The 22,204-nt window shown below is 32.3% G+C and overlaps 1 protein-coding gene across 3 annotated transcripts in view; it reads right to left on the bottom strand.

The window, feature by feature from the left end:
* The window catches only part of LOC106617775 (gelsolin), a 35,524-nt gene extending 13,989 nt beyond the window's left edge, over positions 1-21,535 (bottom strand). For 2 of the 3 annotated variants that reach the window (XM_036368072.2, XM_036368073.2), the window contains exons 1-2: positions 21,287-21,535; positions 12,999-13,212 (exon numbers count right to left, since the gene is read on the bottom strand). In XM_036368072.2, coding sequence (XP_036223965.2) covers positions 12,999-13,070 — 72 coding nt within the window. In that variant the 5' untranslated portion in view covers positions 13,071-13,212; positions 21,287-21,535. The remainder of the gene's footprint in view (positions 1-12,998; positions 13,213-21,286) is intronic. The other variant, XM_014235174.3, reaches the window with a different exon arrangement.
* Between the last annotated feature and the right edge of the window lie 669 nt (positions 21,536-22,204).

Here is a 22,204-nt window from a genome sequence, read left to right as displayed (position 1 = left end):
CCTTTTGATGTTACATATTGTACATATTTATATGAGTTATGATATAATAATAAATATGTAATGTATTTGTATGTGTAACAACAAAAATAGACTCTCTTGTACATTGGATTTAATTTTACTTTACTTTACTAAGAACTTTAAAGCTTTAATATATCAAAAACACAATTTTCTAGAAATTTTTTATTCAATTTAAGCGCAAATGCTTGAGGTTTGAAGCAAAAATTAAATTATTCAATTTGATAATGATATAATCCATACAAATAACAAAAGTAAACGATATTATTTAACTGCATTTGGCAAAGTAATGAAAGAAGAAATATTTAAAAAAGGAAAATATAAACTTAATATAAAAAACAATTTAATAAAATAAAGGTATTAAAGATTGGTGAATGAAATGATTGGAATAGAAATAAGTAGAGCAAAGCGTTTCACTTTAGGATTTGACTTTGTTATCGCATACCATTATACATAATATCTCAAACTACTCAAGACACGAAGTGCACTTTCAAATTTCGGTTACAGAAAACAACATCCTAAGAAACTAAATGTGGACAATAAAGGACTAAGTAATAATTTTTGTTTGTGCTTAAGGACATACATTCATTCCAAGTCCATTCATAAAATAAGTTGAGAACCTGCTGCTAACAAGATGATTCTCGCGAATAGTGTCCTTTGGTACTTCGATGGAATCATGGGTAATAGAAGTGGATATACAATTCGTGGATAATAAGAATTAAAAATTTAATTTAATCAAATCGCCCGAATTTTTTTAATGCATAGCTTATTAAATTTTCTAAACTTAAAGCCACCACAGTAATCCCTAATTGAATGCATTTCATTTGGAAATCAATAAGTTCAGTGAGCTTTGTGCCGTTTTCACAACAATTTCATTCTGCACAAGAATAATTCACACACACGCGCACACATACAACCACATATGTAGCTACAAATACCCAGCGCTTATTATCGCAAAAAAAAACATATAATATGACTGTGATTGCAACAAATGTATACGCCGTTGTTGCAACATGCAATCTGCCACTGCAATCCGTGTGGCTGCCGCATTTAAATTTCACATGAAAAATAAACGAAATTGGCGCTTTAAGCTGGTTGTTTGTTTAATTAAAAACAACACTTGAAACTACTGGTGGACACCATTGTCCGAGCTGACATGCCAACATTTTTTCATGCTGTTGCACGAGCATGCCATCAACTGCCAACTGATGATATGAGTGAGGAAGGAAGGAAGCTGCCGAGCGCCTTCACTTGCTCCACATCCGCTGCCAAAGGCGGATAATTCGGTTTTTTCTTCACCATTTAAATTTTATTTCATTTCAACTACTTGATTTTTTTTTATTTTTTATTCTTATTTTATTTTTGTTTCTTTGTTGTTGCTGAATATTCTCATTTAATAAAAATTAAAAGTAATGTGGTAAATGTACTGCACAATTATAGGCATTTGTGAAAATGCGAGTAGCGTATAAAGCGTGGCTCAAAAACGTGAATTTCATATTGTAACTACCAAAGCATACTTCAGGGACCCCATAAAATGTATATAAGTATATAAATGATCAGCCTGATGAACTGAGTCGATTTAGACATACCCGTCTGTCTGTATATTGCGACTAGTTCCTCAGTTTTTGAGAAGCTGCTCCTTTGTTGGAACTGCCGATATCGGATCACTTGTCATACAATATGATCGATCAACCTCAGGCCCTTGTATGCACAACTTTTTTATTTGAAAAAGTACCTTCACAAAATTTAGCATAAATTATTGTCCAAGGAGGCACTACACTAAGCTCTGAATAAGTTGTTCAAATCGGACCACTGAAGCATATAGCTGTCATATAAAGGACCTACGAATTCAAGTCGCTGCATAGAAAGTTTTTAACTTGACAAGGTACCTTTAAGAAATTTTACACATATAATTATACAAATCAGTGCTACTATCTTCGAATAAATTTTTCAGAAGGGAAAATTTCAGGATATACATAGATCCACCAATCGATCAAAATGAAGAAAAGATCATTATATACTCTTTTATATAATAAAAAAGCATCTGCGGAGACTATTATTTATTCGGTACAGCCGAAGTTAACGTTTATTAATTTTAGAAAATATATAATTTATTTTTTATTATATTTTATTTTTTCTTATTTTGTTTTATTTTATTTTATATTATATTATTTTTTATTTTATATTATTTTATTTTATTATATTATATTTTATTTTATTTTAATTTATTTTGTTTTATTTTATTATATTTTGTTTTGTTTTATTTTATATTATTTTATTTTATTTTAATATATTATATATATTTTGTTACCTTTTATTTTATATTATTTTATTTTAGTTTAATTTATATTGTTTTATTTTATTATATTTTATTTTATTTTATTTTATTTTAATTTATTTTAATATATTATATTTTATTACATTTAATATTATTTTATTTTATTTATTTTTGTTATATTTAATTTTTTTTTTATTTTGGTTTATTTTATGGTATTTTATTTTTAAACGTAAGGCTAATACAATCATTTGGATGTAATTTAAACTTTGAGACATAAAAAAATTAAGTAAAATTGAATTAATGATTAATAACAATTTTCTTTGCTCGCTTTTAAACCACCCACTATATGTGCCAAACTTTAAGTATACAAGTATACATATATACAAGTAGATATACCAAAAAAACAATGTCCTTTGTCAGCCGATTCATTGCGAGCATATCGAATCGAATTAATTTTTCACACACTACTTCAAGAATGAACTGTAGCCACTTTATAAGTACTAAATATAAATATTTAAATTTATAAGTATATGTGAAAATAAATAAAGCAGCTTCCTCCATGAGAACGCAGTCAAAGAGTTTTTTTTTTTAGCAATCGATTTTCCGATAATTCCATATAAGAACACCAACGCACAATCTACTTTAAAAACATTTTATCCGATTAAACAGCCTTTAATATACACCCCCCTACCTTAACCTAAAATCCAAATGAGTATGTTACTCACATAATTGATAATATAATTATTTCCATAACATTGCAGTTAAATCAGTTAATTCATTTACATTAAAACATTTTGCTGTCAAATGACTCCAAACATTGACAACCACAAATATGATACTGCAAAAAAAAAAATGCAAAAAAATCAGAAAAAAGCATTAAATAATGTAAAAAATCGACTGGATCTGTTCAACGTGCAACAATCGCAATTTACTTCTTTTATTTAATTTTGTGATGATTTTTTATTTGTAAATATATTATTCGCGCACACCTACTTATGTCGACGTGAATGCCTGAAAATCACCGTTATATACGCAATTATACACGCACTTGGCACTGCGCGTTGAGTTAATATTCACGTTTTTTAATTAAGGAGCGCGGCTATTTACTTTTTATAAGCTGCAAGTAGACTTACATGCATACATACATATTCATATATGCAGTGTGTGTGTATGTGTGTATGGGCGATAGGTAGTTATTCTTGCAAATGACTTGCATAAGCAGCAACAACAACATATAGCTATAACTGTTGCATGTTGTAGATTTGCATGCAAGTCCTGCCTTTGCACTTTCAGTCAGGTCCTTTGCATGCTACTTGCACTTCTTCTTCTTCATTTTGCGCGTTGTTGCCCCACAGGATCATTAAGTGTGGTTAATTGTTGGCTGTCACTTATTAAATTCGCATATGAAAAGTACGCATCGTTAATGTGCATTAAAATGCATGTGTATGTGTGTGTGTATGTAAACTCTTCTTTGTGAATTCATTTATATATATATACATAATTACACAAGTGAACTCTTGTACATCGCATGTATAACGGGATTTTTACAGGTTTCTTCTGCATCGAGAATATGTTTATGTATGGATATGCGTGTTTTCTTCTTTAATAAACGATTTTTAAAGCACTTAATATGCAATGAAATTCATTAAAAAAATCTTTAAATTTAAATATTGAATAATTTCTTATATATTTCAGGCCAGCGACGAAGGCTTTGAAAATGGTAAAAAGTGAAAAAATTATATTAAGCTGAAACCCAGAAAAGGAGACAAAATAACAAAACCGAAAGGAATAATAAATTACGGGCGATTTGATGTCGGGAAGAGTAAGGTGAAGGTGGTTGAATTTTCAAAAGTCCTAATAAAAAACAGATCAATGACCTAGTTATAGCTAAAAATAGGGTCTACATCCTTTGTATTGACACCTTTTGCACATAACCTCAAAGTTTATGTGAAAAATTCAAGTAACCCAGTTCATGGAATTTTATTTACATATTAAAAAAAAAAAAATTTCTATCCCAAACATACTAAAATGGTTTTTTAATGTAAATATTTATTTTTCACCTTATTTTGACTTACGTAATATCGTAAAAGACGCCCTAATTTTCAACCGAAAATTCTTACGTCAAAGTATTTGCTCTTTTAAACAGAGTTGGTAGGCTTTTTCTTCGTTGAGATCACTATTTTCTGATGCTTAAAAATATACATTATGCAAAAAACGCTGCACAAATCTTTTAAAAATTACCGACCCTGATCTATTTTATCTTTATAAAATGAAATTCGGCTAATTTTGAGTTTAAAAAAGGAGTTAAAAAAATAAAAGATTAGCTGATCATATGTACGTTCGAACAATAGCTTACTAAATCTATCTGTTCCATCTTCAGTTTTAAAAATTTTAGACAACTAATAGCTATCTTCAATTTATCGAGCGTTACTCTCCAGTGAATCGAACAACCAGTGGCTCGAAGAAACGGGCAACACTTGTGACGCAACCCTGCGCTAACACATCTGCTGACGCATGCGCATACTATGATTTTTTCTTAGTGGAGAAATCTTTTTTTCGCGTTAAAAAATGTTGCTGGAACCATTTATTTTGGTTTTCTATAAATTATTATAATTGAGTTTAAGTCTTATGCTTTAAAAATACAATTCACAATAGTAGAGGTATGCTAAAATATGCTAAAATATACAAAAGAAAACCTGGCAGCACCGAAGGCAGAACTCTATACCACTTAAATAAGCTATCCGCATACTCTCCTGCTTCAATTCAACTCGATAAGTTTGTTGTTGCTTTCACGTGAAAATTTTTTGACAATAGAGCAAAGAAATTACCAATCTAAGACAGCTCATATCCTTCAGAAGTGTCCAGAGAATATCTTCAGAATTATTTCCAATTCAGTTCTGTCAAATCTGTGTTTTTTTTTCTGTGTTCTTTATACCCATCACACAGAAAGCTAGATTTGAAATAGATCTTCACGATTTTTAAAAGAAAGAGGTAGGCATCGACTTTTCGACCTTCCTGAAATTGCTTGTATAAATTAATTTTTTTATTTGTAATCCATTACAATCTGCAATTATACTTTCAATCAAAATATTTATGTTTAAGATTTTTCATAAGCCTTAATGATCCATATACTCGTGCTTGGAGGTGTTTCTGTTCTACTCTAGGTGGCTCGAAGACAATGGTTTAATAATTAAAAATTAAATAAATAAACCATCATAAACGAAAAATTAAATTTTTACAATGCTATTCTTTATGCCTGACATAAACAAAGCATTGCAATGAAATTCATTGACGTCAACTTAAAACATGCCTTTGAAGTTGAATAAAAAATGTATAAACAATTTAAACACATAAAAATTCGAACTTTCTGAAAACTCAATTAAACATTTTTACAAACTTGGATATGTACATATGTGCATGCGTGTATATTTGTACTTCTGTATACATTCCTATACATTGCTATCGATATAGCAAATGTGGCATAAAATGTTTGTTTGGAGAAGCGACATCATTTTGATAATCTTAAACATGCACATTATTACTCTCGAATTTATCGACTCATATATATAGAAAAGTGCAGACATATATATATATATATATACCGAAGCATATACCAAATATGCATATGCATTATATATATATACTTAAATACCTACACATGCATACATATGTATATATTTTCGAACTCCATTGGATTTATTGACCGACATAAAAATCTCATTTAACTTTTGAAAACACTCGAATTCTCAACAGCCATTGTCGCTAATTAAATGTGTTGCACTAGAAAATTTCAACAAGAGTATGTATATACATATTTACATACACAAATATCTGCTTACGTACATATGCATATATAGTATATATTTATGTGCATGCATATAAAATTTGACAATCTTCCAATACAATTGCATGGTATTTTTAAATAGTCCACATATAATGTTCTCGCTTTTTTTATCCATTTTGAAGAATTTGAAATATCTTAAAAAAGAATATTCGTAAAAAGTCAAAATTTCAAAACAAAATATAAAAGAATTTGAAATATCCTTTGTGGACATATCTTACATTCTATTGAAATACACATACATACATATGTACATAATAATATATAAATAAGAATGAGTGCAAGATTTTACTACTTTTTTAAGTGAACAATACCCAACAACCAGCTTCCCAAAGATATTCATCTAACGTATGTTTATATTATTATATCCATTTTCTTCAAATTTGACAACAACAAAGCTCTTAACAGCAGTTAAGGTATCATGCAGCAGGCTGGCCCCCATCGACACGAACTGTGTTAGTATCATGGCTCACATAACAGCACAAGGAATTTGTTGTTGGCACTTTTCTCGACATCGAAAGGGTCTTCAACAATGTATGAACGGAGGCGGTGGTTAAAGCCCTCAAAAAGTTTGAGGTGGAATCGAACTTCAAGCTTCTCATATATAGTCTTCTTTGCGATAGAACGGTTGTAGCAGAGTGGGGTAGTGCTCAGACATCCCGGAAGGTCAATAGGGGAACCTCGCAGGGTGGGTTGGTGGTTAACGACCCAAGTAAAACTAAAATGGTTTTATTTACTAGAAGTTATAGGGTCCCAAACGTGCCTCTCCCCACTTTCGTGGGTTCACGTCTTCAACCTATTGGTAAGGTGAAATACCTAAGGCTTATCCTAGATAGAAAGCTTTCGTTGAAGCCAAATATTGAGGAGAGAGTTAGAAAGGCATCGCTTGCCTTATAATGCTGCAAAGGAGCTTTAGGGAAAGAGCGAAATGGTGAGGACTCTCTCTAAAGGTGGTTTTGGCTCTAAAAAATCGTAGTAAAGCCAATTATGTTTTATGGTGTAGTGCGCTGCAGTCGTTTGATAAGATCCGCGGTGAGCTTTTTCACGGATGGGTCGAGACTAGGAGAGATGGTTTTAAGGGGAGTTTTCTGTAAGGAGCTCTCCATCAATCTTAGCTTTAGGCTATCGGATGACTGTAGTGTTTTTCAAACAGAAGTGACTGCTTATAAGGTGCGGTACAGCAAAACAGCAATACTGACGCTGAGCACAGCACAGTTGGCAAGTGCGCTCTAAGCTAATCAAAGAGCGTCTGTCCTCACTAGAAATAACATCAAGCTACTTCAACATCAGACTCGTGTGGATGCCTAGTCACAGTGGAATCCCTGGTAACTGCAAAGCCGATGAGGGGCATCTTGAGTAGAACGCAAGAGATCTAATGAACTACTACCCCTACTGGAGGAGCTCTGTCTTGAAACTATCCAATAAGCATTTATGCAGTAAGGCTTAAAATCTTACCGGATGCTAGTTGTCAAAGTTTTACATCCAGGCACTTTCTCCTCCAGTGTCCGGCCTTTGCAAGACTGAAACAGAAATTTGTTATAGACTCAAAGCGCTTTGTCGATCTGTAAAGATCTTATGATCCAGCTTTTAGGAGTTTCAGGCACCACAACAGACCGGCGTTGTGGAACTGTCCAAATGAAATCCTTCTTAGGATCGACTTCTTAACTTAACCTAACATAGTCGATTTGAGGATACATTTATTAGCAATAAAGGTCTAAAGAGCTTTTGTATAAACTTCCATTGGCGACCATTATATACTGGAAACAACAATAAAATCGTATGTAGGTTGATTCTTAACATAAGGTTAATACCATTTAGACGCCGTAAAAGCCACCAATATGACAATTTTTATTTTAAAATTTACTTGAAAATAGCTTTTTTGAACCAAATACCAATTTACACACATAAAAATTGTACAAAAACGCGAGTCCTCATTACTGAAGTGTATTAAAGTGTTAAAACTTACGATCATTAATTGGGAATCACGTCCTTTGCAATTACCCTATGTCCTACAATATGCAGGGCACGCACAAGTACACATGTACTCATGTAAAATGTGTAATAAGTAAATAAGTAGCTGGAAAAATACAAGTAGTCACGGTAATCAAGCGTTCGAATGACCGTCCGTTCAGCTTCTGCCATCCCACTGAGTGACCAAAGGGCAACAGCAGTTATTAACAGATAATTTTATTACCACTCATAGCGAATCCGCCTAGGCACTGACGCGGCACTGGCGTTGGCGGTGGCGTCAGCGCGCATATAACGTATTAAGCGTTCAAGCGTTTTTACGATTTCCCCGGTGCGCGCATTCGCATGGAGGCAGGATATAAAATGCAAATATGTGCGAAACCAGATGAGAGCGCTGGACTCAAGTGCAAGTAACGCATAAGTACTACTATCTGTCGAGCTCACTTGCATTTATATATAAATATGTACATACACATATACGTACATATATACACGCACAAACATGCGGTTATTGTTGGTCATCAGTTATCACGGCCGCAGGAGTATAATTAAGTTTTAAGTCGAACCAAGAAAAACATGATTAATATTACAGGAATGAAAATAAAAGTACAAAAATGGATATGCAACACATACTCGTACATCCAAGCATCCATGGACTTTTAAAAATAATAAATATATGTGTGGGTGTGAATACATTGCGGGTCGTGCAACATTCGTCATCAACTTACTGATGCCAGTGAGCTGCGATGGAGCGTAAATCGTATATGAAGGACATAAATAGCTGCAGCAGTGATGGTATCCTTTCATCAGCGCTATTCTTATTTGAATGTATATATGTATGTATGTATTATGTATGTAAACTGATAGCAACAAGTGATATCGCATACATATACACACATGCATCCACTTGGACGCCCTAACCGAGTGACTTAAATGAGTGACAGTGCTTGATGGGTAAGGCGTTCAAATTTCATACCGAACAAAGTACACGTTTCTGGAAAAAAATATCTGAAAAAATATTATTTTGAAAAACAGTTGCTAAATTCAAAATAACATCCAATCCTAAGCCCCCAGGCGTTTTTACAATATTTCTTAATGTATGTAAACAAGGAAAGTGCTGAAAAACTTTGACACGAATATTGTGATAGCCTTATGTCATTAGGCGCAGATACATTCGAAAAAATCTCTCGGACAGAAAGAAGTAAGAAAACCCTCCTATAACATGAAATGGAAACAGCAGTAATTCAACTTACAAAAAATTTAAACTTTAAAGTTATTGTTTCCATTTTCGATGATCGGAAAGAATTTATGCAAGCAATTTAGCAAAAGGTCAAAGGACTCAAAGAACTAAAGATAATCGTTAATATTAAAGCTGTGATTAATCTGTATTTTAGGAAATACCTTGAATCAAATTGGTGAATCTTAGAAAACCCATACTTTTTCGGGTCTACCCAAACCTTTGCAGTCGCCTTCAGATATTAATCAAATGAAAAATAATGTTTCAGAACTATTTTCCTAAATTATCAAAGATTTTTGTATTAAAAATATCTAGAAAATGATCGAGCAATGTTGTTGTTAAAAGTTTTTACAGAGATTGAAGTACAATGAAAACATCCATTGCGTCAGGGTACTCAAAAGCTTTACAGCTTTCATAGTATTCGATGTTGTGAATGATGACAAGTAAAGAAAAAGTTAAGGTCCAACCGTGTGTATATGACTAATATCTATACCGATTATTTTAAGATAAAACATAATTATACTCTTTGTGGTTCATATTGCGAGAAAAGTATGAAATCTTCGAAATAGATAGATGAGAGACATATGAAGTTGAAGAGGGAAACGTCACTGCGATCAGCTGAGTATATTTTGAGACAATGTGTATTATCTTAACAGCATTACCCGCCAAATAAAATTAAGAACAATATTATCGGGTTTGGTCGGTGGGTTCTAAGGTATATGAGTAAAATACACGTTGAATGAAATCTTTAAATCCAAATCGCTTATATGTTACCCATATACATATATGCTTCTTAACTGGCAAAACATGAATTTTAAACCCTGCTTTTACTCTTTTTTGTACATAGGAAGAGCTTGAGATTAATGGTGTTAATGTTGACAAGGTGAATAGAAATGTATCTTTTTAACTAACTGACTTTGGAGTATACCGGAGAGCTCGTACATTGAAGTCGGAATTTGTCGGAAATTAAATGAAGTAACCAAGTTATACATAAAAAATGTAGAAACTATACTCCAAGCATAAGTCCAGTATTCTATCTCAAATTTTCTAATATTCAAGGCATCATATGTTTTCATATGTAAGTACCTATGTATGTACATAACTATACAAGTATATAATATTTTCTCAGCTGATTTATAGTATTGTAAATGCAGGACAATGACAGCACAGGGGGAAAAATAAATAGCGAATTTATTGTTTCAGTCAATACAGTTAGCGAGATTTGGGCAAAGTAAGTTGCTATTATATACTCATCGGTCATTTATAGACACCGAGAATTTATGACAACATATGTACATATAAATGTCTGTATAAATATATATGTATACCACATAAATGAGTAGTCACATGTCCACATGTGAATGCAGTTTTCAATGTCATTATAAAATGGTTGAGTAAACAAAGCTTCGCTGGTTCAAAAAGATGCCAGTCATTTGTGTATTATCCTCGCAGCCGATCTAGTCGCCCTTTCCGTACGTAAGCAGATCGGCGCTTTTTATTTAAAATGGCATTTTTGTAATATAAAGCGAATTCCTTTAGTAAAAGCTATGTTTGTTGGACTATTTATTTGCGGCACGTACACATACACAGAGGGAAGTAAGTGCCAAGCGTAAACGAGCATTTTTGTAATTTTTTTATCTTTTGCACACACACCCACACACACAGACGGGAATATTAATGAGTGCACCCTGGAAATGCATTGAAATGCTTTTCTGCATACCCACTACCATTTCACTACACACCCTCACAAACACTCACACACGCAAACACGGTTAACCAGCCATTTGTTCGGTCACAACGGTTGTTTGGGTGTTACGACATGACATTGATGACCACTGCTTAATGCCAGCGAATGAGCTTGTGAATTTCTGTCCTGAGACCGCCTATTCAGTCGCCATAAGCTGCATGAGCATGCACACACACACATGCTAACACTTGAATGTTGAGCATTTCAGCTGCAATAGGAGTACTAGACAATTTTATAGTGGCGCTCAGACCAAAGAGTACTACACACACACACATGGCTCTATAGTATATGTATGTATAAGTAGTCAAATCGGAATTAGTTGGGACTTAGTTGTGCTCCAACGCGGTATTTAGCGGCAGACGCATCACTTGACAAAAAATTTTAGCATTTTATTAATGTGTGGGATATGGTGGAAATGGCGCAAATGAAAAATCCAAAGAATGATTGAAAAGCCGTTGAGAATATTGAAGTTAATCCGTCTACACTCTATACACTCCATATAAAATATGATTCATTTGTTGGAGAAAATTTTTTATATTCTAGTTATTACTTTCATTTATAAAATGTTCCTTTCTCATTTGAGACCGCCAAAGGATATTCTTTTTTTTACAACGTTTACTTAGACCCAAAAGGTTTATTTTATAGGGAATTTATAAAAAACAAGAAAAAAGCGTTAACTACGGTTGCACCAAAGCTATAATACCCAAATACAAAATATTCCTTAGAAGAAGTTGATTTTGATCGTTCAGTTTGTATATATAGTTTTTGAGATTAACCATTGTCTTAGGCAATCATCGATTATAAATTTCGTGAAGAGTAATCGTCAAATGAAAAAGTAGCCTATACAAACACTTGATTCTGATCGTTCAGTTTGAAAGGCAGCCACAGTTATAGTGGTCCGCTATCGGCCATTCCGAGAAATGAACCGCTTCTTCATGAGAAAAGGACGCTTGCAATAAATTCGATCAAAATCTCAAAACCTTAGAGACTAGTTCGCATATATTCAGATGGAAGGGGGGACAGACGTACTACATGGCTAAATAAACTCACCTCGTCAAGCTGATCATTTATGCATATACATATATACTTTATATGGTCTCTGACGTTTCTTTTTGGGTGTTACAAACATCGTGGCAAACTTAATATACCCTGTACAGCGTATAAAAATAAAAGGTTTACGGTAAAATGTGGTTTAATTTTTAGTTAAAGTGCTTCTAATACGACGTCGTGTTTAAAAATTACTGCTTCCCCCAGTTAGATTAAAAGAAGTCGTAAGCTTTCACTTGAAAATATTGCGAAAAAAAAAATTTTAAAAGCTTCCAATTTAGAAAGTAAAAACATACTACAAATTCAGGTAATTTAATTAAGATTACATTTTAAAATGCCTTAGGAAAGGGTTGCCACCTGTTTGCAATTTAAAAGTATTAAAATTTATATGAAAACCAAATTGTAATACAGGATTAATAAAACATATTGTTTAAAATATTTCTGATTGTATTGCCACCTGTTTAAATTTTAAATTTCATTCAATTGATTAGCCAAACAAATTAATACAATAGAGGGCTAAGATCGCATACTGCTGGAATTATTATTAATTTATTTGAACTTTAAGAAAGATTTTTAGAAAACGATTGCCTGAGGATCTATCACTATAACAGAGAGACGGACATAGATAAATCGACTCAGCTCGTCTAGCTGATGATATATTTACATAATTTATTGAGTCTCCGGCGATTCCTTACAAACTTCGAGGCAAACTTAATACACCATGTTCAGGTTTTAAATACGTTTTACCTTTTCCTCCTCTTATTTATTTTAAACATGCAGAAAAATTTCAGTTCTTTCTTTTTTTTCATTTATGTTATCTATTTTAGATTGTTTATGTTTCAACTGTATTCATGCATTTACTCACCTCAATGCGCCAAATTTCCACACCAGGCTTCTGACCTGCATCAGCAAAAGCTTTGTTTATAACCGTTTCCATTGTTGTTTTTTTCTTTTCACTGCAAAAACTCGTCGGCAAAATCAACAGCTGTTGGCTGCTTTGTTGAACGTTTTTCGAGTTTTTTCTACGCGCTCTAATAGCAGGTGACTGTCAAGGCTAAAGCGAAACGCGTGAAGTAAAGCTGAAAAACATTAAAAATAATAAAAATAAATAATCGGCGAAAATGAAAACGCGCACATTACGCTTTAAATACTAAAGTTAATTATCGGAAAAATGTCGGAATTTATTTGCGCTAAAACACATACTAAATGTGTATGTATGTATGTATGCTCATTATTATTTGATTTAATTGACTTTAAACAAATAAATGGCTCAGTGTCTGGCCGGCACTTTTTAAAGACGCTTTAAATGAACGCGCCGACGACCACAACTGGCAGCTGCCACTGTGATCCAACTGAAGCGGTTGTATGTGTGTACATATGTGTGACATTTCATGAAAGTGAAATTTTGACATTTATCGATTTTCCTCATGATATGAGTAACCCGCGCACACGCCTCGATGAAATCATCAGCTGCCACCGCCTAAAGCTCAAAAATATATTTACATGGGTATGTATATACGCTTATGCCGAGTATATATTGTAGTATTTACATATAGACCGGCATTTCGCATATTTTTTTATTGTTTGTACTTGTTTTTTTTTTTGTTTCTGTTTTTCGTTTTCTGCTTAATAGTGCCAAACTATGCCGCGAGGCTTTTCGCATATCAGGTGCCATTTTCTAGCTAAAAGGAAAGCAATATTTTATGTAGCAGATTTCAGATACAATGTGAATGTTGTATGTGTGCATATATCTCTTGGTGTTTTAGGATCTCGTCGGAGAATTTATTTACTTTGTATGATTCTTAAATGGTTCTAGAAACAAATATAAGCGTACAAACAACTCTCGAACTATATCTGGTAATCAGGCATTATCGATAACAATTATTTTGTTTTGAGGATATGATCGAAAATTAGATTATCACTCTATGCTAAAATGCAATGATATCAGATATATTTTCATCTAACAAGTTATAATTATTAATGCAAAAAAAATGTTTAGAAGAATATGCATAAAAGCCTTATTCTCACTTAGCGAGTTGTGACGGCAGTAAAAGAGCTACTATTGTTAAGATCGCCTAAAGCAGAATAGTGAATAGCATAAATAAATCTACCTTCACGTTGCCCTCAGATATGGCAAGTAAATTACTAACTACTTTTTCAGTATTTCATATTAATTCTATAAAGAACATTATACTATTTAATTTTTATTCATCGACAGTCCGCTTGGTAATGTTCAAATCGCTGGAATGTACTTTCAAGATAAAGAAGATAGAAAAAGAAAAAAAGAATCTTTCTAACGCAGATCTAGCAGTTTCAAAAAGTCTAACGAACAAGAAAAAACGTTAAATTGTCCGATCTGAACAACTACGCGATGACACCATTACCTTAGTCAATAATCTACCAAATTTCGTGAAGATGTCTCGTAAAATAAAATAACTTTCTACAAAAGACTTGATTCTGGTCGTTCAGTTTATTTGCTGCATACTACTGTGGTCCTATGTAAACAATTTTTTCGGAAATTAAGCCATTGCCTTAAATAATAGGCCATACTTAATTTGATAAATATATCTCCTCAAATGCTACCTACCCTACAAGCTCTTGATTCAGATCGTTTAATGTGCGCGAAATTTCAGATCGATATCTCAAAAACTGAAAGACTTGTTAGCGTATATACAGACAGACAGACGGACAAACGGACATGGCTAAATCAACTCAGCTCATCATATGCTGATCATTTATGTATTATGTACAAACGTCGTGACAAACTTGATTTACCCTGTTCAGGGTATAAAAAGTCAAATTAAGAAGACTTGCAGTTTAAAGTATGTTTGAGAAGGGTTGCCACCCGTTTGAAACTTTTTCGGTAAAATTGATAAGATAAACGGGAAAAAACACCTGTATAAAATAATCCAAGTAGGTAGATAGGTAGAAGTGCTGCTCTTATGGGCTCAATTAGCGCTGGATGCACCATTTTGTTGCACTATCGTAGGACATTATAATCTTGCTATTACGTTTCTTCGTTGCGCTCAAACCATTTGATGTGTTCCAAGTATTTTGTGTCGGGTTTGTAATAGAGCTGAGCATTCTCAGAAAAAGTCGAAGTGAGTTTTCGTATTCCCTTTTAGCTGCGACAAATATTGTTATAAAGCAGGCCCATTTTTAGCGAATGCTTTCCAAAGGCCAGTGCCCCGTTATAGTGGCCGTAAGTCTGTATATAATATATTGTACTATTTCTGGACCTATTCAATAAGTATTTGGCTCCATTCCCGTCATACTTGGGAATTTATGAAAAAATATATTCTTCCAACTACTTTTTGAGAATTCATATAGGAAAATAATTTGTTTGAGTTTCAAAAGTAGTTTTCTCTTTTTACTTGTAATACGCTTTTATTAGCTTGGGTTGTATGTACCTATGTAATGGAATCTTAGAGCTCAATTTTTATCGGTTTCCAGAAGTCTAATCAACTTGAAACTTTGCAGACGTGTCAAGGACCCATGACAATGCAATAATTTGATAACAATTTCCCATTACTTTACAGGTGGGCGTAACCCCAGCCCTAAGTGGTTTAATGTATATATCTTCCAAACCGCTAAAGCTAACTCAACCAAATTTGCTGAGAGGAAGGATTTCATACGCTGTTAAACTGGGCAAAATCAGATAATAACCACGGCCACTCCCTATATAGCAGTTATGTTAAAATATACTAAAAGTACGATAACTGACGAAATAAATATGCCATAAGCATTAATTTTCACAAATAAGATGGTAGGGAAGAGCTTTATAGGAGGAGGTTTAAAAATTCCTTTAAAACGCGTTTTTTTAGTTTTTTAAACTATAATTGAACCAATATCTGAGCATAATAAAAAAATTTGCGTCATGGTGCATGCAGTTACCCATAATTTCTTGACGTGACTGTCAACGCGTGTCAAAAGCTTTTCCACATTATTTCTTTTGTATTCTAGGGAATGAGCAGTTTACGCGTACACCAGATGTTTTCAATTGTATACTTCAATTTATTTCTTTTTCTGAAGCTAGAAAAAATATTGGTTATTTTTTCTCCTGCGCCTTTATTAATAACCTGACTTTTTCCGAAGTCCCAAAACACCTATAGAAGTCAAATTTATATACATACGTTTAAATGAATACACTTGTGGGTATGTGGTCAGCATGTGTGTTGCTGACAATTTAATGAGCTGTTGGCTTGTGCATCTCGCATAAACAAAATTCGCTGATTCACTGGGCACAGGCTGGAAAACCTGGTTCTCAAAATAGATTTCAAATTTCTTGTGTTCATTTGTTTGTTTGTTTATTTTTTTGAAAAAAAAAAATATTTTTATGGGCTTTCATATAGTTGCGTCGAAACCTGACCAGATGTAGACAACAACATGCATTATATATGGGTAATCCCATCGAAAGTCTACATTTACCCTTTTTTTTCGTACAAAACATTTTTTTGTGTTCTTTGAAAGAACATTTTCCATTAAAAAAAATTAAAAAAGTACGCAACTTATTTTTTATATCAAAATAATTTTCTTCGTATACGCAAATGTGTAAAGGTACTTTTTCAAAAGTTGAAATTTTAAAAATTCATAACTCCAAAATTTTTCATATTGAGTTGAAAAATACATGTTCAACATTTTGCCTCAAAAAACACACAAAAAAAGCACGAAAAAAATGTTTGAATGTAAATTTTCAATGAAATGACCCATATATAAATTTTTGATATTTAAATTTATGGTATTTACTTACTTAACTAAGTTGCATGGGAAAGATACATATATGAGTAAACAATTTCTCTCATTTTTAATTAAGTTTTCGCATTCCAAATATTGAAGAAAATGTTTCGAGTCACTTACCCTAGGGGAATGTCCAAAAACTGGCAGCTAACCTTGAAGATTAAACGAATTATTTCACTAGGATTCGTAATATGGCACATATGCATTTAGTTTTGCGAAATTTATATTTATATTTTTTTTAGGAATAGCATAACTTTAATTTTTTTTTGTTAAAAAGTTAGAAACTTATATAGAAATACACAACATTGGTTGAATTTAAGAATTGTTTTTTCGTGTGGAATGTTCTTTTATCTTTCTTTTGTTAACAAAGATATTGACCGCTTTCGATCGCCAATTTTCTGCTCGATATGTTTAACTTCTCTCTTGCCCAAAAAAGTCCATGCGAACTCAAAAAAGCTATACAGCTGGATACCATACAAAAGAGAAAGTCGAAAAGTAATTTAAATGGTCTAAAGTAATGCTACTCCATCTTCTATTTCTTTGTGCGATTCACCAAGTTCAAAGTTTCCCGAATCGAATGCAGTTATTGTATTTTGATAGTCCTATATATGATGATAGTATCGATATTTTCTAAAGTAAGACATTTTTCATATTATGATTTTTTATGTATCAATTTCATAAGTTACAATTATTTTTAGTATAAATATAATATATATATATATATAATTTTTTATTGTCGGTTTTTTTTTTGCAAATATGTAATGATAAAAAGCCTGCGTCTTTCTCGAGCTTTTAGTATAAAATATTTATTTTGTTCCCGAGTAAAAAAGGAGGTTAATATTTTTAGCTTCCTACAATGACTGCATGCCAAAATATATATATTCATAAACATTTTTTTCGAGGAGTCTTGAAATTTCTTAATTACTCGATGCTGTAGAGCAGTGTAACCCTTAAGGGGTTACATACACCTGAGTATTTCAAAAACCTAAAATATTTTTGCCCGTCTGTATATTGTACATATATTTGAAAATATTCTCCGCAAACTTGAAATCAATTCGGTAAATATTTTCGGTGATATAAGCGTATTTGTATGCATTTTGAACTTAGAGTGATTGACTTCCAAAACTTTAAACGCTGTTTTCTCGAAACGCTGCTTTTAAAGTCAGTGCGGAAATTTTTTCCCAAACGGTTATATGGATTGACTTGAAAGTTTCACACGACCTTTCTAAATACAAGTATCATCGTCAGATTGAAGTAATAAGATTGTTCATAATCGATTTCGATTTTTTAAGTGTTAATTAAAAAAAAACGAAATTTTTAGGGAAGCCACCATTTTATCAAATATCAAAATTTTGATTAGTCCCTTGATATACCTTTATTCATCTATTGTAGTAATAATTTACAAAATTAATCACCGATTATTAAAGTACATTAAATTCTGTTATTTTTATTTGTTTATTAAACAAATTGCCTCTTCATAACAAATTCACGAAAAAACGCGTTTTTTCTGACTTCCAAGTGCATAAAACCGCTTCAACAAACAGGTAAATATTTTCAATATCTTTTTTTCAGCTTAGATTATTATTGATATTTCACTAATAGTTTTTATTTATCCGAATTTCGGAAAAACTTCAGTAAGTCATTAATTATTAAATTTCAAAATCACTAATATCTAGCCCCTTATACTGTTGTTGCCTGTTATTACCTACTCAGTGTTATTGAATTTTAAATTTTTCAGCATTTTCCAGTGCTTATAAAAGCTTACCAAAGTTAAATCAACTTAATATATCTCAATAAAATAAGCCTGAACATGCAACATAAGCGCCTAAAATGGTGATTGAAATGCATAGAAAACTAGTCAACTGAATGAATTCAACTCCCAAAAAGGTATCAAAGCTTGTCAGATATACATATAGGTGTATATCTATATATATATATATATATATATATATTAAATACAATTGTAGAAACAATAACATTATCATTTTACTACATAAAAATTATTACAGCAAGCAGTAGAAGAGCACTCAGTTAACCTGATGGCAATGAAGTCGGTTAGAATGATCCAACAGGAAATTTTATGTTTTCATAGTTTAGCTATTTTATTTATGAGTATAAAATACAAATTTATAAAAAAATGTTGTGAATACCAAATAAGTGCTTAGAATTAATTGGTAAACGAAAACCACTCAAGTCCTGAAAATGCGTTCTCCACATCAGGATAGTGAAATAAAAATAACAAATATTATAGTAAAAGTAATAAAAAATAAGTAAGAGTAAATATTATAGTAAGACTAATGAATCTTTGAAATTTCTAATTGCGAAAAAATTTTCAGAAAAAAAGATTTTCGCATCGATAATGTTATTTAGAAACGATCTCAAATTGAAGGACTTAGTTGTTATGTTGTTTTGTTCAGTGAAACTTCTTTTATTATTTTTCTATTTTCATATTTTAGAACTTAGCAGTAAATTGCCATACATTTGTATACTCACATGTTTATTTTCAAAAAGAATTTTTTCAAATCCACTGGCTTATTTCGATAAGCATGAGGCAATAACCATAAAAGAAACTGCGAGGAAACGAAAGCAAAGCAAACAAATTCAAAAATTTTATAAGCACTTAACAACTGCGGAAATGATTGTGGTCATAAAATTACCACAAAATTCGCAAGGCATCACATATTCGAGTGAATATCGGAGAACGACTAATCGTCTAATCCATATGCCACGGGCAGTACATAAGGCAGGTACGAGTAGATAAGAAATGTTATACCATTTGATTGACTGGTATTATAATCATAAGTTGCAAATTTTTTTTACACCGTCTGTATATGTACGAACTAATCCGACAGTTTTTGAGATTTTGGAACACACGTTCTTTGCTCACCAAGACACTGCTCATATGTCGGAGCCGCGGATATCGGATTACTAGAGCATATAGGTGCCATATAAACTGAACGATCGGAATCAAGTTCTTGTAACGAATATTTTGTATTTATGAAGGGTATTATAACTTTGGTGCAACCGAAGTTAAAGTTTTTTCTTGTATTTTGATTATTGTGAATATATGTAATGTTTTAGTTAAAAAGGTTAAGCTTATCATTTTCAATATGGTGAGTAATTAGATAATATCATTGGTATAATCATATCTCTATATCTCCATATGAATGAAAGGTGTGTGCCACCACATAAATCGAGAGCGTATGCAGTGACGCAGAAGATTATTTATCTACAAGTATAACTGCTTTATCTTGAATTGGAGATATAGGTGGGCATATATAAGGATTGGCACTCGGAACAAATAACATATGGCAATCCTATATGGGAGTTATTAAATCTAACGGTAGAGTTAATTATTTATTCAAATACATAAAAATTAAACCCTGCCCAGTAGTTTCTCCGTCTTGCAAGTTTTGGTTCAACCATAACTTAATTTTGAAATCCTGAGAAAAAATATTATCCAAAAATTTTGAAGATCGTCGAACCAAGATTCTGATAACTATCAAGCCGATGAAACACCTTTTTGGAAAAATTTTGGTAGTCGAAAAAGCAAATTGCCGTTTTCTGGGATTCACAAAGTGTGATATAGGTACATCGATTACTTGGAGAAGGGCAAAACGATCGCAGGGTCGATTCGACACCGCATTATAGAAAATACGACCTCATTTGGTAAAGAAAGAAAGTTCTCCAGCAAAACAACGTACAGACTATGAACAGCTATCCCAACCACCGTAATCTCCAGACTTGGTCCCTAGCCGCTGCTTTCCAAAAGTCACGCACCAGAAAAAGAAGAAGAAAACAAATAATTAAAGAAGAAAACCACCAGATGCTACAGATTTCTTTTAATCTCGTCTTACTGTTTGCGATAGGAATTGATAGAAATCTCTACTAAACTTTCAAACATAGCTCTTTCTAAAGTTTATTAACAGCTATAAACTATTTGCAGATTTAATTTATTTTCGAAATTCTCAATTCTCAGAATAATAAGCACAAATAAAATATGATTTATGCAATATATCTTTCGTATCTCGTTTAGATGCTACAACAAATAAAAACATTGTGAGTCATGTGTGATAATTAGTGACTGACTTTGGAAGCCTAAAAAGGTTTAACACACAAACAAGCAATAAATACGATTGTTTAAAGAGTATAAGGCAATTAATGACGTGCGCTCAGCTTAAACACCGGTCTGAATTGCGCTAATTATTTGCTTTAGCTTTTGTTGTTTTCTTTTTTTTTTTTGTTTTTTTACAAAAATCGCTCGAGCAAAACTTGTCAGGCAATTTGTATTCCAGCGGTACATCGACACTTGAAAAATACTGGCTTTTATCTACAACTTTGTTGAAACTTCGTCAACGGGAATCGTACATCTTATCTTTAAAATATTTTCAGTTTGTTAAAATTTATGTTATTTACCTTTTGACAGCACGACGATTTTAGAGCTTGCGTCGATCACTAAAATTATGTAAGTATTTATTTATGACTTCAAGTTCAATTAATTTTCAAGTGAAAATTGTTTGTATTTATTTAAATACAATTTATTTAATTTTTTTTTTTTAAGTTTTTGTGAAAGTCACGCTTTTTTACTATTTAATTTAGTAAAAAATATATCAAGCACTTCACCAATAAGTCCGCTCACTGCGAAAGCGCACGGAAAACTGCCACAAATGCCGGTGATCGAGTTTCCAATTAGTTGTCGAAAAGCGTCAAGCCCCAACAAATGCTCTCACACTCATGTAGAACAGATCATTTCAATTGTTGTTTTCTTGTCGTGTTTTTTATGGCACGATATGCTTGTTTCTTTATTTACTTATATTTGTATTTTGTTTACTTGTTGCTATATTTCGGCGCTTGTTTTATCTTTTTGAGTTCTTAATGGCTCTCTGCGATAATTGCCTCTTTCCGAACGACACGCGCAATGAGTCAACTCTCGTGCGCTTATGCAGGCGCGAGCCGCTGCATCTGCTGGCGATTGCTCTCTGTTTGTTTCTTGAATCATTTACTTTTAATTTTGTAAATTTAATAGTTTTTATATTCACGTGCTGGGCTGAAATGCTGCAAACTATGGGATTAGACAGTGATTGGTTCTGCAGATTTTCTCCTTTCTAACTAATTGTTTGTACATTTTTTATTAGTCAGCGGAGGGAATTTAGAGCGTTGCTCATAATATATCACAATATCAATGACTGTTCGAAATAGTACTTAGATTTCAGTAGAACTTGTAAAATAAATTTCTATAAACATTATAATGAATGTACATACATACATTATCATAAATAATATGCACATAGAAAATAAAAAGTAATATTTTTACGAAAATGGGTTTGATGAAAA

Source organism: Bactrocera oleae, chromosome 2 (assembly GCF_042242935.1).
Source record: "Bactrocera oleae isolate idBacOlea1 chromosome 2, idBacOlea1, whole genome shotgun sequence".
NCBI lineage: Eukaryota > Metazoa > Arthropoda > Insecta > Diptera > Tephritidae > Bactrocera > Bactrocera oleae.
The sequence above is the reverse complement of the archived record's forward strand: the minus strand, read 5'-3'. Positions and strand labels throughout refer to the sequence as shown.